The 18677-nt window shown below is 32.6% G+C and overlaps 1 protein-coding gene across 12 annotated transcripts in view; it reads right to left on the minus strand.

Moving 5' to 3' along the window:
- PICALM (phosphatidylinositol binding clathrin assembly protein) overlaps positions 1-18677 on the minus strand; it is a 91353-nt gene that overhangs the window by 22260 nt on the left and 50416 nt on the right. For 7 of the 12 annotated variants that reach the window (XM_004683267.2, XM_012725545.1, XM_012725546.1 and 4 more), the window contains exons 10-12: positions 17624-17747; positions 17228-17364; positions 14815-14918 (exon numbers count right to left, since the gene is read on the minus strand). In XM_004683267.2, the coding sequence (XP_004683324.1) occupies positions 14815-14918; positions 17228-17364; positions 17624-17747 (365 nt within the window). Of the gene's footprint in view, positions 1-9971; positions 10122-14814; positions 14919-17227; positions 17365-17623; positions 17748-18677 lie in introns of all 12 variants that reach the window. The other 5 variants (XM_012725539.1, XM_004683265.2, XM_012725540.1 and 2 more) reach the window with 1 other exon arrangement.

The following is an 18677-nucleotide window of genomic DNA, read 5'->3' on the forward strand; positions in this document are numbered from 1 at the left end:
ATTTTTTCTATTTCTTTGAAGAATGTCATTGAGACTTTTATTGGGATGGCGTTAAATCTGTATATCGCTATTGGTAGCATGGCCATTTTGATGATGTTTATTATCCCAATCCATGAGCAGGGGATGTCCTTCCGTTTCATGGTGTCTTCTTGAATTTCTTTTAAAAGTGTTTTGTAATCTTCTTTCTGTAGGTCTTTTACCTCTTGTTAGGTTGATTCCCAGGTATTTGATTATGTTTTAATTGAAAAGGGGATGGGTTTTTTTTTTTTAATTTGTTTCTTCTGACTGGTTGTCTGAAGAAAGGAAGGCCTCTAATTTTTCTGTGTTGATTTTCTATCCTGCTACCTTGCTAAACTGGTTGATGGCTTTAATTAGTTTCTCTGTGGAGTTTTTAGGGTTTTCCATGTAGATTGACGTATCATCTGCAATTAAGGACAGTTTTACTTCTTCTTTCCCTGATTGCATTCCTTGTGTGGCTTTATCCTGTCTTATTGTTCTGGTTTGAACTTCCAATGTTATGTTGAAGAGCAGTGGCAATAGTGGACACCGTTGTTTTATTACTGATCTCAAGGGAAAGGCTTTCAGTTTTTCTCCGCTGAGGATAATAGTGGCTGTGGGTTGGTCATATATGGCTTTTATCATGTTGAGGTATATTCCTACTATTCTGAGGATTACGAGGGCCTTAAACATAATTGGGTGTGAAGTTTGTCAAATGCCTTCTCCACATCTATTGATATGATTATGTGGTTTTTATTCTTCTGTCGGTTGATGTGATGGATTATATGAATTGGTTTTCTGATGTTGAACCATCCCTTATGCTCCTGGGATAAAGCCCACTTAGTCATGGTGTATTATTCTTTTAATGCATTGTTGGATTCTGTTGGCTAAGATTCTGTTGAGGATTTCTGCATCAGTGTTCATTAGGGAGATTGGTCTGAAGTTTTCTTTTTTGTGTGTCTTCTTTGTTAAGTCATTTGGTATTAGTGTGATGTTGCCTTCATAGAAAGTATGTGGTAGTTTTCCTTCTTTTTTGATTTTTTGGGATGAGTCTGTGTAGAATAGGCCCTAGTCCTTTTCTGAACTTCAGTAAAATTCATTTGTAAATCCATCTGGTCCTGGACTTTTATTTTTGGGGAGGGTTTTGATTATTTCTTCAATTTCCTTGCTTGTAATTGGCCTGTTTAGTGGTTCTATTTCTTCTTTATCTAGCTTTGGGTGATTATAGAGTTGGAATTTGTCTATTTCTGCTAAATTGTCCAACTTGTTTGCATATAGTTGCTCATAGTATCCTCTGATTATTCTTTTGATTTCTGCTGGATCTGTTGTGATTTCTCTTTTATTTATGATTCTGTTCATTTGTACTTTCTCTTGTTTTTTCTTTGTGAGCTACGCTAGTGGCCTATCTTGTTTACTTTTTCGAAGAATCAACTTTTGGTCTCACTGATTTTTTTGGGACTGTTTTTCTAACATCCATTTCATTTATTTCTGATTTGACTTTGTTTACTGTCTTTTACTGGCTCGTGGGTTGTTTTGTTCTTCTTTTTCCAGTTCTTTAAGGTGGAACATTAGGTTGTTTGAGTTATTTCTTGTTTCCTTATGTGAGCCTGTAATGCTATGTATTTTCCTCTTATAACTGCTTTTAATGTGTCCCTTAAGCTTTGGAGATTTGTGTTGTCATTGTCATTCTTCTCCAGGTATTTTTTTTTATTTCTTCTTTGATCTCCTCATTGATCCAAAGGTCCTCCAGTAGTGTGAGTTTCAGTCTCCACATGGTAGGTGGGTTTCTTGTCTTCCTCATATAGTTTATTTCTAGTTTGACTCCTTCATGGTATGAGAAAATAGTTGGTATGATTTCGATCTTAGTGTATTATCTTGTGACACAGTATGTGGTCAATCCTAGAGAATGATCCATGTGGGTTTGAGAAAAATGTGTACTCAGATTTTTTTGGGTGCAGTATGCTATAGCTGTCTGTTAGACCCATGTTGTCCAGGTCCTTGTTCAGAGCTTTAGTGTCTGTTTATTTTTTGTCTTGCTGATCTGTCCATTGTGGAAAGTGGTGTGTTGGAAGTCTCCTTTGTATGTATTTTCTCTGATATATGTTTTCATAGATGACAGTAGTTTCCTGATATATTTTGGTGCTCCTTCATTTGGTGCATATATGTTGATGATTGTTGTGTCTTCTTGTTGTATTGTCCCCTAAATCATAATGTAATGGCCTTTTGTGTCTCTTTTAACCTTTTTTTAGTTTCAAGTCTATTTGATCTAAAAATAGCTATTCCTGCCTTCTTTTTTGGTCCATTTGCTTGTAGAATTGTTTTCCATCCTTTTATTTTCAATGTGTTTTTATCTTTTGCAGTTAGATTGTGTTTCCTGCAGACAGCAGAACGTTGGGTTCTGTTTTTTAATCCATCCTGCAACTCTTGTGTCTTTTTATTATTGATGAGTTTAAGCCATTTACATTTAGAGATAATACTGATATACTGGCACCTACATTTGCCATTTTGGTCCTTTTTGTATTTTTATTTCTTGTTTTGAACTGTTCTTGTCCATTCTTCTGTTGGATTTGGTTTGAGGGCTTCTTGCAGTATTTTAACGAGTGGGGGTTTAGTCATGACAAAATTGAGAAGTTGCTGTTTGTCTGAAAATGTCCTTATTCTTTTTTCATAGAGGAAGGAGAGCTTCGCAGGATAGAGAATTCTTGGTTGGCATTTAATGCTTTGGAGTTTGTTCAAAATATCCCTCAATCTCTTCTTGCCCATAGTGTCTCTTTGGAGAAGTCTGATGTCAGCCTAATCGGTTTCCCTTGATAAGTTATTTGTTTCTTTTCTCGTCATTCTCATTATCCTTTCCTTGTCTTGTATTCTTGGTAGTCTTACTATGATGTGTCTTGCTGTATTTCTCCTGTCATGGTAGTTTGGCGTTCTTTTTGCTTCTTGGACATCTACTTTCATCTCCTTCTTCATATTAGGGAAGTTCTCTCTATTCCTTGGCCTTTCTCTTCACCTTCTAGGATACCTGTAACTTTGATATTTCCTTTCCTAGTGGTGTCAGATAGGTCTTGAAGTGTTTCTTCATTCCTTTTCCTTTTTATTTCTCTTTGTTTTAATTCTCTTTATTTCTGCATTTTCAAAGGAGCTGATTTGTTCTTCCATTTCATCTATCCTGTTTTCATTACTTTTCCCAGCATTCTTTATCTCTAATGGTTTTTTCATCTCTTGCATTTCTTCTATTTCTTTTTATAATGTCTCATTTTTTCTCTTCAGTTCATTGAGTGTTTATCTCTCATCTTTTTTTTCTTTTTCACTTCTGGTTTGTATTCTTCAATTCCCTGATGGTTTGCTTCATTTAATTTTTTTCCTTCTCATCCATCTTCTTTTTGTTAGTTTATCATGATTCTGAATTCTATTTCTTTGGTGGTTTCTGCTGACTGATCTTTTTTGTGGTGAATTTTCCCCCTGTGGACTTGCCTGAATATTTGTCTTCTTTTCCTGTTGTGTATTTTCTAATACTTTCTATTCGTTAAGACATGGTGTTGCTATTATTGACTGGCATTCTTTCTGGATGTTCTGGGATGGTAGAGGGACTTCCAGACACTTCAGTTGTGGAGGGTGTTCTGCGCCTTGTTTTGTTTCAATATCTATTTTTCCAGCCTCTACTGTGTGGAATTATGTCTGCCATCTCTGCCAATGACGCTCAGGGGTCTCTTGTGGTGTTCAGCTTCTTCTGGTAACTCGAGTCCTTGTCTCTGGAAGGTGTCTGTTGATCTTTGTAGCCTTCTGATGTCCCAGGTTCCCTCTATGTGAGCCAAATGATCAGGAAGCCTCCGTCTGTGGCCTTGATAAGTATTTTAACTCAGTTTAGGTCGAAATATCAGAATATAAATAGGAAATACTTCACTGTTTTACTATTATGATGACATTAATAATTACTTATAGTCTCCAAGTATTCTAAAACCAGCCTATGCTGAGGTAAATATATATATAAAACTTTCAACTATGTAAAGTTGTGCATTTGTGAGATCTGGTTCTGAATTTCTAGGGCCTGAAAAGAACCAATTTATCTAAAAAGATCAAGGCTGTCACATGATAGAAATTCCAATCACTGAGTATATATCCAAGTAGAGAACAGTCTAGCTTGGATCACAAAAGCCTCTTGGATATAAGTGGCTTCTAAATTCTCATTCATCACTCAAGCCTATAAAGTAATACTGCTTAAAAAAATCTGATTATTTTAAGATTAAAAATTGTATCATTATGAAGAGTTTAAAACTGAGTCCTAAATTTAGGCACTCTCAACTTTCTGCTAAAATGCTTTCTCTTTCTGCTAGACTCTCTCCTATGTCTAATACATACCACTAGGAAATAAAGTACAACCTGTACTATAAAGACTAATCAAAAAATATATAAAAAGAAAGACCAGATTCGGTGAGCAATCCAGGAAGGTCCTCAAAGATAGAACACAGAATCAACAATTTACTATTAACAGTAACTTGTACAAGATATTACAAATAAGTGTAGAAGAAACATTTAACAACACAGCATAAATTTTTCATAGGGCACACACTTTTAAAAATGTACAAGTTTGACTTGGTTTAATATTAACCTCCTCAAAATTTCTAACTCAAAGACTTAACTTACTGCTCATACTTTGAGAACATACTAACAAATACAAAATAACTCAGTATATAAGTAGCATCACTAATTAATAGGTTCCTAGATTTCTACAGACTAAGCAATTAACAGCATTTTAAAGTGTACCAAACAGTTTAAGAATTATACCATGGGCTTATTGTTTCTTATAAATCCTTACAAAAAGAAACAATATATTTACTCATAAAAGAAGAAAAGTTGTAAGTTTAATTATGTGTCCATGCCATCCTAACAGCATTAAGAATAAACAATATTTTTCAAATCATTCTGGAAGCAGTATCTTGGCTATAATTTTACTAAACTTTAGAAAATGCATGGGACAATAATTTACAAATAGGACAATACAGCAAATTTTTATTTTACCTCAACCTTCTAAAATTTGGTTGATATCAAAGATATTCCTCCCTTTATAGTAAAACAAAAAACATTACTACTTTCAAAAAAAGAGGTCGCATCTCCAGGACGGACCTCAGGGTCCTAAATCTGTGAAGTACAGATTAAAGAGTATAAAAGAATATAAAAGGTTAGGTAGGACTAGATGAGCAGACTCTTCAAATTAAGATTAATTTTAGAAACAATCACTACATTATTCTACCTATTTTTTTCATTTCATCAAAGAAATTCACTCACCAGTACCAGGTCACTGATTAATAAGCCACTGCTCTAAAGAACAAATACGAAGATGAACAGATTTGGGAATGAACAGTAATTCCAAAAAACTTTAAGAAAAACTAGCTGGGTTGTTGATATTTTTGATAGGTGTTTGACAAGTTGTTTCCTACTGAATTCTCATATATTTTATGAAAGTTCTGCTATAATTTATTGTCAACACCATATAAGGACTTTATAAACAGTATTTATAGCTCACAATAATTCTATAAAATAGCTTTTATCATCCTCATTTTACAGAATGAAGAGACTAAAGAAAATTTTAGGCCAAAATAATAAAATTGAAAATTAATACAAAAATAACCAGTGTTCATGATTGAGTCTGGTGATTAAATTATAATTTAGGTAAGATATGCCCTTCAAGTATGAAGTGATCTGCACAGTCTTTAAAGATTTTGTGTGCCAGGAATAGTGCTAAATGTTATAGTCAGATGTGTAAACTCATGCAACCCTGCAAGATTATCATTATACCAATCTTCATAAGCTTATAAAGGTCACATACTTGCTTAACAATCACCATAAAGGAACTAAGAACTGGAATTAAAACCCAAGTTCACTGTATTCCAAACATCCTTTTCATCACATGCTCTCATAAACTCCATTTTTATGTCTAATTCTTACTGGCAGTAAAGAACCTCAATTTTTTATTATCATCATCAAGCCCACTTACAATGGCAACTAAGATAATCAACAGAAATCTGCTAGATTTTGGGTTAGAATATATTTGGAAAGAAATACAAGAGGATCAAATTGCCTATGCGTCCCTGAACACTACTTCCCACTATAGCCTTTCCATGGTGCTAGAAAAGTAGACTTCTTTCCAAAAGAAATACCACACCTGCTGAAGTAAAAATGTTCCACTGTTTACCACTAACATCTCCACAAAGATCTTTATATAAACTGGTAATCGTATAATCTGCCAAAAATTTTAGTTTTGAGTACAGACTGAAATAGGAAGGTGACAGGTATCCATTCACAAAGTAACCATGTAGTTTATTAATAAAGGCAAACAAAATCTGGCAAATTTGTTCCTCAAAAGCTAAGTATTTTTTTCTTCCCCAATTTTCAAAAACCCATTCTAAGGAAAATGACAACAAAGGAAATCCCTCCTGGATAAATAAATCAGTAAGTTTTAGAGATACCTTTACCTACCTCCAAATAAACCAGCTACAGTGGAAGGCTCATGGCACAAAAAGGTAGTACTAGGGTAAGCTTGAGTGCCAAAAAAAAATTTGACAAGGCATATGAGCAGAGGGGAAAGGACAGAAAAAAGAAAAACAGATAAGGAAGAACAGTTAAAGAGTGAAATGGAGTAATTAAAAATAAAACCAGGGAAGTCCAAGAACTTAGCATTCTTCAAATTACACTTTACTAAAATAGAAAAAAGCAATATTCCTCCTTTATGAGTATTAGTAATACTCCATTATAAGTGTTTAAATATACTTATTACCTATGTTCACAACATTTTAAAACATAACTAAAACTGCATCTGTTGAAATAAAGAAATATGAAGCCAATACTAACCTGTCTCCTATGTCTTCTTTTACAGATGAGGAAGAAGGCCTAGTCAAGGTCCCATTCACATGGCATAGCTAGGTTAACTGAGACTTACAATTCAGTGTTCTTTTATTAATTTAAATTTTTATTTATTTACGCATACAAGAGCTTGAGTGTAGACCAGACATAAGGTTATTTGGGGGGTAGGGGAGAGATGAGAGGATTCAGTGGAGACAGAGTGGGGAGCAGAACAGATGGATCTACTGAACACCCTGCTGAGAGGAGCAGCAGGAAACAAGAGGAGAGAGGGGAGGTCTGCTGCACCATATGGGTTAGTAACTCCCTGGATGGGGATCAAACTTGTGCTACAGATAACTAAGTTTCATAGTGCTGAGACTTAACCCCTTGTGTTCTCTGGGGGTGTGGTGGAGGGTGGAGAGAGAGTCCAATTCAGCGTTCTTAGAGCTTTAATAAGGGCACAATATTAGTACTCTGAACACAGTTAACAGGTCCTCCTCTGCAAGGGCTAAAGAGTTATATAGGCAGCTACTTTTTCTGGATCATTCTTCATTTTAAATAAGAGGAGTTAGCAAACTACAATCTGTTATTTTTTTCTACATAGTCATTAAGTCAAAAACAATTTCTACATTTTAAAAAGTTTTTTAAAAATGTAAGAAAGAAAAGCAATGATTTTAGGTATCCTATAAAGCCTAAAATACTTATCTGGCACTCTCCATGAAGTTTGTTGACCACTGTTCTACAGGAATACTGCACAGAACTTTCTAATTACAACCTTACAGAAATCTCCCTTGTCCAATATGTCAACTGCTAGTCATATGTGCCACTGAGCAATGGAAATGTAGTTAACACAATTAAGGAAGTACATTTTTTTTGACATTTTATTTTAATCAATACTTTAAATGATATGAGGTTAGTGACTAATCAGATAATGTAGCTCTAGGAATGACATAACTTGGATGGTTTTTTCATGCTTTTCCTATTGAGTCAGATACTGTTGGAATTTTTATTACACAACCCTACTTCTCAGGGACTTATTTGAAAAACTTACTTAAAAGTCTCTTTTGGGTAGGGATCAACAAACAGCTGCATGTTGTTGTAAATAAAATTTTACTGAAACAAAGTCATGCTCATGTGTTTATGTATTGTCATAGGTGTCTTTATAATGTCAAAGTTGAATAGATGCAACAGAGATCATGTGATTCACAAGCTAAAACAATCTTTAAGAAAAAATGTGTTGGATCCTTGCTCTACACTAATCCCAAATCGTTAATAAAAGCATACTTTATTCCATAATTTGTAATATGCCCTCAGAAAGAGTACACAATGGTTCAAAATTAAAAATCTGGATTTTCATAAGGGAAAAATCACTGTATAACAGCAATAGGTTTTATACTTTGGGTTTTAATCCCAAGCATGGTGCATTTAACTTTTCTAGCAACCAGCTGATTCATGCATAAAATGGAAATAATACTCTTATACCAAAAAAAGAGTAGAAACCTGCACCAAACACTATGTGGTGGTCTTTGCTACTCACTTGAAGTATGCCCTTGAACTTTACTGATCTGTTTTTACTTCCTTTGTCCCAGCCCAAACGTCTAAACTTACAAAACATTAGGAAAATGACATTTCTAGTATTTTCTTCTCATTGTACACATTCCTTTAAGCCAAAAAGTAACCCTCTCACAATGGCTTTTAACTATTTCTACTGTACTTATTTTTATATGCAAATAGCTACAATTTTTGAAAGTATGGTCACTGCCTTCTGTTCTGTCTCTCTTCAGTGAAAACAGATGTAATAACCTAAAGACTGTGCATTACTCTGATATGTTCAAGATGGAAATATACAGTACCAAAGATATCTGTTTCCTATTCCTAAATTAAGGCAATGGTCTTAAAAAGAAACAAGCAACCATATTTACTAAACACATAATAGTTTGAATTCAGTAATTATAAAGCATAAGCATATACATATATATATATGCATATATATATGCACACACACATATATAAATAAAAACAAAACTCAAAACCACACACTCAAGGATACCTCCATTGACCCTTCATTACCTAGCAAGTAAGACACTCCGTTTGACAAGTATTCTAAAAAGTAACCAAATACGAGATTTAATTTCAATCCCATTTTATAGAGTTTTTAATGCATTATAAGGTCATGTAGGGATTACTGCAATCAATTATTATACTCTGGAGCTGCTAAACTAGTTACATGTAACTAGAGAACCTGACTTTGAACTTTCTCAATCTCCAAATATTGCTTTCTAGCCACCAACCTTCCTTCCTCTTAAGAGAATATGACAAGTGATCTATATAGTGTACATAAATGAGATTTTTGATTAATCAAAATTGTATCATTTTAATAAAAGATTTAAATTTTTACCACTGTGCTTCGAATAAAAGCAGTTAAATCATATATGTTAGGGGTGGGGGGTTGGAAGAGCTTATATATTTTTAGCAGGATCCACAATTTTTTCAATTTAGTATATACTTAAAAAGTTACTCTTGTATAAATCTAATGTCAAATTTTGAGTTTTTTAATGAATTTTTAATACAAAATTAAAGGTATTTTAATCCAGGTGTTCTTCATTTCCTACTCTTCATTTACCTCTAAGCTAACAATGAAATGGAATAGTGAAGAATGGAACAATATATATTGATTTGTGATAATTTGAAGTTGTACTACCACAGTAAAGGAAAAAGATGAAGTTACCTTTAAGAGTGATAACTACCCTTTCTCCCAAGCAAAGAGAAAACTTTAAGCACATATAAACACATAACCTGAAGAGTTGCTACTCTTGGATCAATTGTCCAAACAAATAAACAGGACGTAGTATGTGATTTTAAACAGCTTGCGTACTTGCACCGTTAACATGATAAAAACAGAACACTAAAAAAATTCGATTTCAAAGGAAATATTCTTTCCTAAAAACTTGGCATTAAATAAAATTAGGACTACTAGCATCAATTTAAAAGCCTTACTATATTATTGCTATTTTGTCTATTGTCAAATTTGATGTTCAAATCCAAAGTAATTAGTGCAGTGCTTTAAAAATAATGGACACAAAAATATTTAGGCAGTATAAACATTAATTGGAAAGAAAGGTTAAATGGTACTTTACCAACAAACATTTCATGAGTAGGTGTCCTAGTAGTAAAAGTGGATACATCTGAAGAAATGGGAAGGTGAACATCACCACTACTTTTTGTGAGGAAAGGATTTAAGCTTGGAATGGCATCATCAACAGCATCTACAGTAGCAGAGAAAGGATCTGTGCAGTCGAAGTGCATTACAGCAAAATGAAGAAAGGAAGTAAATTAATTAGTATAGTAATTAGTCAAAAGTGCAAAGTGAAAAGTAGTAGCTATATTATTATTAATCTTTAATGTAAAAATACCTAGCCACCAAGATGGAAGAATTGCATTTAACATATTTTAAAATGAATCCTCAGAAAAAAAAAATATGTGTGTTCATTAATAAAAGCAGTATACTAAGCATAGATCTACTCTCTGATATCAAGAAGCCAACAGTTAGGTAGCTGAAAAAAAGAATAACCAAAATATTTCTGTGAGAGTTAATGACCCTGAACCATGCTCTGCACAGCAAGTAGAACGGTACTGGCTTTGGCAGCATAACTCTATTTACAAAATGTATAGATACAATTGATGTATGTGTAATAATAAGTAAATTGTCAAAACTCAAAGTATTTGAGTAAAAAGCTGTCTCTACATGTGCAGATAACATATATGGGATAGCGAAAGGATGTAAGAAAAGTAAGAACAAAAAAGAAAGATAGGTCATTTAGTACCTTTGAAACAGATCTGATGACTGAGCTAAGCTTTAAAGCCAAGTCACTTAGACTTTAAATAATTTGTTAATGGTAGCAGATATATGCTATTATCAAATTGTACATCTAAAGTCATTTTAGAGCCATGTATTTACTATACCTCTACCACATTCTAGTGACTGAAAGTCATTTACCCTACCTTAAGTAAATGGCTAGGAAAAAATTAAGGAGCAGAACACTAAGTGTCTTAATGCTTTCTTCTATAACAATTAAAAATAAGAAGATATACCTGTGCTTCCAACTAGAAGCCTGTTCTTGTCTAGTTTGTGACCATTCCTGAAGAATACTGAAGTAACTTCTCTGTTTTTTACTCAAAGAATTATAAAGGCAGCCATGGCCTAAAGACCAGCTCATTTATCACAATATAAGCACACTAAGTCACTAAATTCAAGATAATTAATAAATCCAACTACAGTTTTAAGGCAGAAAATACTGAGGTCACTGGCTTAAATGTAGTAAATCTTTAAAAACTGATTTTTGTGTAAAAATACATTCTAGAAAATTACAGAACATCAATTCACACTAAAAAATAAAGACCTACAAACACACCAAAATTCATTGAGGTGCAAATCAAACTCAAATAATCATCTTTCCTATTTCTCTACTCTTCAATGAAAGGAACAACAAGGAAAAGGAATCAGAAAAAGTAATTCAGAAATAAAAAATAGATATCAGAAGTTGGTTTTTTGGACTACAATGAAAGTATTAATAATAACTCCTGCCATTAACTCCTTGTATAAGAAAGAAATAGCATTTCTTGTCAGTCCATTCAGTTTAAGTTTTATTTTTAAATATTTGATAGTGGCATGGGGTTTTCAAAATACTTGTACTTTCATGGACAAGCAAGGAACAAAAAACATCTGTCTAGTTTTCCATTCAAATGAACCACGAAGGAAGTTATATCAAAAAAGGGGGGAAAAGGACATACATTTCTATAACAGATCAATTGGTTTGTAAGAAAAGATATGTTCAGAAAAAGATTAGCAGTTATCTACTGGTCTATTCATCATTGTTGTTTCCATCTAAAAACTGAGTATTGATTATGTCTTTTTATATAAAACATCTTAAGAAGAATGTGCAGGGATGTATACAAACGCATTGGTATTGAGGTTAGACAACAACAAAAACCAGCACTTTATTTAAGAAAACACTATAGGGTAATCTAAGTGATGTCAGTCTACTAGTGGATACTATAATATAGATAATAATAAATCAGTCTTTTATACTTTTATCATTACTCATTTGAAAATTTGTTGATTAGCATTAGAGAAATATAATGCAAAGGATATAATAAGAATTAGAAAACAGCATTACAACCATATTATATCTTAAAGAACCTAAATACCTGCTTCTCTATTTACACAAGGAAAATTATTTTCATAGTGGTTTGTTTCTTGTTAGCTGAGAAAACATGCAAATTAAACTTCAAATGGATAATTTTTTGACTGAATTAAATATTGAAATCTTGCTTGAAATATTACAACAGCATACTAAGTTGGATAATGTTTATTATTACATGTTGTAACTCACAATTTCAAAATAATGAAAACATTTAAAATTTTTCTTATATATTAGTACTCAATAAGTGTTTATAGACTCAAGACTTTCTTGAAAAATGAAAGACTCATTAAAAATGCAATGGGATTAACAGGTGAGCTTGTGTTCTCTTTCTTGGTCATGTTCGTTTTTTGGTGGAATCTTAAAGGACTTTCACATTAACATGCAAGGTTTACACCCCCTAAGTCTATATGACTAATCTATGACTGCTGTTTATTGACACCTCATTTCTTATTTAAGTCTCTCTTATATTTTAAGATGATAAAAACAAGAAATGCAGAAATCAAGGCTTTAGAATAACAAAAAAAACACACCTTCATTTAAAAGGTACTGTTTAAAGGCAATATCATTAAATGTTGTATGTTTTCAATATTCAGGTAAATGGCTAATTTTAAAAAATCTTTAAGAGTGACTTATAATCAAAGCTTTTGCTACATAAGTTTTATTGATTTGTCTTAATCTAACCTTAAAAATAAAGTCAAAAACTTGAATAACATGGACATGAGTAACACTGAATTAGGAAGTACTAAAATTCTCCTCAGTTATTAGTGACAAAGAAGTCAACTGAAATTATCACCAAACTTGAATACCTAGTATCTTCAAATGAAAAGTCAAAACAAAACAAAATTTAATTCTTAAATAGAGAGATTCCTGGTAAAGATAATCATCCTTTCCATTTATATACTAATAAGCTTATTAATACAAAAAATAATGAATTGCTATTGTCTGTACTTGAATTCTATTTTAACACTTTTTACAGTATCAATAACAGCAATAACATTAATAAGGGAAATTTCAATGGAAATAGTAAAGAAAGTAAAATAACCTAAATTGGAAAAATAAAGTTTGCTAAATATATTGCTACATATTGTATTCACACTTAAGACTGCTATAGAATACTTTCTCTTTTAACGGGTGATAGGTTAATTCTTAAATGCTGAAAGTACTTAAAATTATTCTCATAATAGTAGTCTATCTGTTTTCACATATAACATCAACAATTCCAAGCAGAAACCTTTAATTTGTCACTATTAGAATTGAACAAGGTGTTCAAACAATTTCACAGTTCAGTTTCTTTGAAATGTTACATTCTTATTAAACCTAAAAATTTTTGCCTCTTAAAAAGAGAAGCAAGTTAAAACTGCTTAATAGTAATCTTAATTCTACTCATCTTTTCTAAGGCAATTCACAGAAAGGAGAAAATAAGCATGGGAATTTGGGCAGATTAAACATTTTTAAATCAGGATTTCTATCATTAGGATCTAATGAAACTCCTTTCTTAACCTTAATCTGTTCACTATAGTTCATTCAGAAAAATAATTCTCATAAAACCTTTTTAAAAATTATTGATTTTAAACTAGCTTTTAGTTTTAGAATTTATTCCAAAATTTTACGATTTAAATTTAACTAGCCTTGAAAGTCAATTAGGTTATAAAATCAAGTTAAAACCCACAAAATTAGACTAAAATTCTAGTTTCCATGTTTCACTATTTCTCTTCTCTGTCCTCTCTTGAATCAGAAATAATCTGTCAAAAAAATTAAAATGTCTACTATTTCATAAACATATACAAAACACCTCTGCAAACATAAAGTATTATCTCTCAAAAAGCATCCTAGGACTCAAGGACATATCAATGATCAAAATACTAAATAACTCCTGACTTCATTGAGATTGCACTTTAGTACACAAAACATAGACTGACTTATAACTAACTATAACAGATAATAAAGTTCTTGAATTTTTAAAGATGAAAAAAGCCTAATTTGTTTACTATAAAAACTCACTAGAACAATTAAATTATTCTGCTATGAGGTAGGCTGATAAATTCAGATTATACATGCACACCACTACAAATATACAGAGTATCTCCTTCCTAGTCTGAACAATTTCAGTGCTTATAAGATCATGCTTATATTCAAACAGAAGCTCCAAAATCAACCAAAGGAAATGAATGGAAAGTACAAATGGACTAGGTTCATTCCTTCCAAATACCAGGTCATGTTCATACTAAAACTACTTAATGTTGCAAACATTCCTGTTAAGACTGTTAGATTAAGGGGCAATTTTCTGAACATTAAAATCTTATAGGCCTGAATTAAATCAACACTTATATTAAATATAACTAGCATAAAGCTTGCCATTCCAAGCAGAATAGTTGTCTTAAAAAAACCACTTAAGTCTTATTAGAAATTTGCAATATATTTATACTTATATATATTTATATATATTATACTCCCCCCCACAAACTTTTCCTCTGTACCAAAAATAACTCATGCATTTTCTAACTACAAAACAGCAATTCAACCTGAAAGTATAATTTCACACTTAAAACATATATTTGATTCTTTATCTTCATTACACCTCATTTTATACCTCAAATGTACCAAAATTAAGTTTATAATCAAATGAAAATATCAAGGGGAAAATTACTTTTACTGTCATTTTTTTTTTCAAGTTTTCATGTACAAATGTGGGCAAAAACTACACAAATAAGTAAAACATCACAGAAGTCGAAAAGATGCCAAGACAACATAAAAAGTAGAATTCACTAATGCTTACCTCCCCACGTACTTGCTACCTGAGAGACACTTGACATAGGATGTACAGATGGGTGAAAACTTGGCTGTTGCAAATCAAGGAGATCATTTGGTAGCTTTGATGTGCTAGGAAGATATTTTGAAAAGGTATTTTATTTAGTCGGCCAACAGCTACTAGCCACTCTGCTTCAGTACATAAAAACATTACAAACACCAGTGAAAAAAAGTGCCAAAAAATGTAGGCCTCAAAGGAAGAACAATTTCAGCGAGGTTAACAACCCCATTCATCTCGCACAACAGTGTATCTTCTGAGGTCTGTAAAAATATTCAAGTACCCTACCTTCAGTTTACATAGGATTCAAATAACAACTCAGGAAGAATTTCCCCAGGAAAATACTCAGCTCCTTAAGGGACTATCCTAAATATGATTGCAAAACATGAAACTTCATGGCAAGTTTAATTTTTTAAAGAAAATCTGTCATCTTTTAACCTACAAAGAACATTACATTGCAGTCAAAACCCTACCTATTAATTTCACATTTACTGCTTACTATCCAAAACATCTCAATAAATAACGAGAAAAAATTCAAAACAGAGATTATATAAATTCATAATAAGCCATACTCAATTATATAACACCAGTTATGTGACATTACTTATAGGACATATTTCTTAGACAAGACTTTTTATAGGATAAAGGATAAAAACTTATAAAAAAGGTCCCAGAGTTAACTATAAATTGAGGCATTATGTAAAGCATAATCTTTAGCTTTCATGTAGTCAAAAACAAATTTCAAAGACATCTTTTAGATGTTAAAAAAAGCTCTATAAATAAAAATACAAATAAATTCAGTGCAAAATATACAGCAAGCATTCTGTAAAAGAACATAGTTATCTGTCTTTTATTACTACTATTAAGGGAAAAGGTCAAATCATTTATCTAGTTGCTACGTGCTCAAAACAGTCACTATTCTTTCCCTTTATCTAACTTCCCTGAGACAGACTTCTTTCCAGTATCACCAAATGAAGAGTTTGAAACTTAACAGGTTCATGTTATTTTACTGTGGTTAAAGAAGACAACATACAGGGCCCTCATTGGTGGCGCAAAAGGTTAAAAGCGCAGCACTGAAAAGCTAGCCTCCACATATTTCAGCACAAATTCCTGGCAAGGTAACCCACATGGCGTAGAAGACCTCTCCTATGTTGCCCACTGCTCCCCTCAGCAGTGTACCTCATCAATCTTCCTGTTCTGCTCACCACTCTGTCTCTGGTGAATCCTTTTACGACCCCCAACCCCCCACACACACCCACCTCGTGGCTTGTACCCCAGTTCCATATGCATAAATTAGTATTAATTTTTAAAAAAGAGAACAAACCAAAAAAGTAATAAGGCTAAAAAAAACACAAAAGTAAATCCAACAAAAACTCTGTCCATCTGCCCATTAAGACTTCAAAGAACAGGCAGCAACAGAGTTATAGTTAAGTTACACTGAGTTTGTATGACAGGAGTCAAACTTAGAGAATATCTTTCAAAGATGAGGTACAATAAATGGTAACAAAAATCAAAGGAATCATCATTTTCTATGGATTACTATATGCTAACCACTGTGCTAATTATTTTAACTAAGTCAGAGAGGAGGAGCCTGTTAGAAAGTTATTGGAACTCACCCCATAAATACTGATTCAGAAACTAGGGGTAATGATCAGAAATCTGTAGGTTAAATAAGTCCTTCAAGTGACTCTAATACTTGCTAAAGATTCAGAACCACTAACCTATACCACATAATTCCTTTTATCATTTGAAACTAAGGTTCAAATAAACAAATTAAGAGAAAAATGTCAAGATTCAACCAGATTTGACTCTCAAACTTCTACTTTGAAACACCATAAATAAAAGATAGGATAGATTAGAAAAAGCCCATTATTCTTCTTGTCTGGTAATATTAAATTTCCATTGTTAAGAAGTTTAAATTAGGCAACAAGTTCACTGGAGTTGGTCTGGCAGGCTTCAATCACACAGAAATATGGCAATTTAAGTCTTACTGTTTTGCAGATTACTGAGCTAACACCAAGGAGCAGACATTAAAGACATTTAATACCCAATGACAGAACATTTTGAAATATATATTATGTTTACAAACACACATAAATTAAAAGGGATTTGAACCATTGAATACTTCATAAATGTTTAGTTATAATTAACTTTTATACAATGAAACATTTGTACAAACATTCCAATAGTATAAATTTATAATTTAATCATTTTCTATTTTCTAGATATGCAAAATATAAATCTATCACTTTATAAAACTATGACTTATCATCTTTGTTAAATTCATGATTAATAAATTGAATTAACCTAAATCTGAAATACATAGTTTATAAACTTATGCATTCAAATAATAATTCAAATAATCTTCAATCTTTCCACCTACCTGTTAGAAGAACTAGGTGTAGAAAATATATCAATGGCTGGTGCAGTCATTATACCTCCTACTGAGGTGGATACAGGAGAGGCTGCAGTTGTTAAAGAGGTATGAGGTTTCTTTGCAAGTTCTTTTAGACGCTGCTCCTGTTGAGAAAGGGAATGACCATAAGACATAAAGAAACCAGTTTATACAGCATCTGAAAAAAGTATTTTCCAATTTTGCTCTTGGAGTAGCAAGGTATTCTGTTTTATCAATATCAAAAGTAGGATAAAAATGAGAACTACTGAGATTCAATTCACATGAATAACTATACATTAAATACAGATAATCTATTTAGAGGTTCCATTTTCTTTATGAACATCTGTGATTGTTTTTCCAAGTTGAGGGAATGCACACACCCACCTTTAAAGCTTTTAAACGAGCTTGTTCTTCCTCTAATGCTGCCTGCTTTTCCCTTTCATCCACTTTGGTTAGAGAGAGGCCAGTGCTTGCCAGGGAAGAAACTGCATTGGAGAGTGTTGTTGCCCTAGAATAATTTGACAGATTTAATTTGGCTCTCTGAAAAACATTTCATATTTCAACCAACTTATAAAATGGTCTGTCAACCTTATCATGGAACAGGCATTAAGAGTCAAAACTAGTACTTCACATGAAATACATCACTCAGTGATCCAGAGGATTTATGCAATTAGCTGATTTACACACACAATACTTTATATTTGAAAAAGTGTTAATACTCTGGAAAGGTACTCAGTAAAGAGGAGGAACAGACATGACTCTTACAAGTCCCAAGAAACAGGACCAATGCTTCTCAGAGGAAATGGATCTGCTTATTCACAGGCTGGGATTTGTCAGGGCTACCATAAGAACACTAAAACATGAATAGCTTTAACAAATTTGTGCCTAGGTGTTCCCCTGTAGTAAACTCCAAAAAATGTTCTGACAGAACCACAGGTTTCTTCAAAGAAGGTCAATTTCCTTTCTGTCACCTTTCCATGGACACTTCTCTGTTTTCTGCCACCTTTTGTAAAACTAGCATTTCCTTTCCAAACAAATCATACATGACAATGCATCATCTCTTATTGGCAGAGTCAAACAAGTCACTTCCTTCCTACTATATAAAAATCGATTCCTACTGTATGCTCCCAAGTTAAACACCCAAATGTTCATTCTATGCAAAATAAGCACAATGTAAATAATGTTAAGCTGTAAAATTACTCCTCAGGGACTTTTATTCACTTTCCTTTTAGCATACACTAAACATTATTAATTTCTGCTCTAAGCACGGAAGTGAGTAAACTACTAAATTTTAGGTAAATTCAAGTTTATAATGAGTTACTGTAACTCAGAAGATAGAGGAAATTGTGATAAAAATTGCAAGAAATTTTTTTTTTATTTGTACAGAACTGGGGTACAGGCCAGAGATGCGGAGGGTGAGAGGATTCACCAGAGACAG

Source organism: Condylura cristata, unplaced genomic scaffold (genome assembly GCF_000260355.1).
Source record: "Condylura cristata isolate star-nosed mole 26May11 unplaced genomic scaffold, ConCri1.0 scaffold00015, whole genome shotgun sequence".
Lineage (NCBI taxonomy): Eukaryota > Metazoa > Chordata > Mammalia > Eulipotyphla > Talpidae > Condylura > Condylura cristata.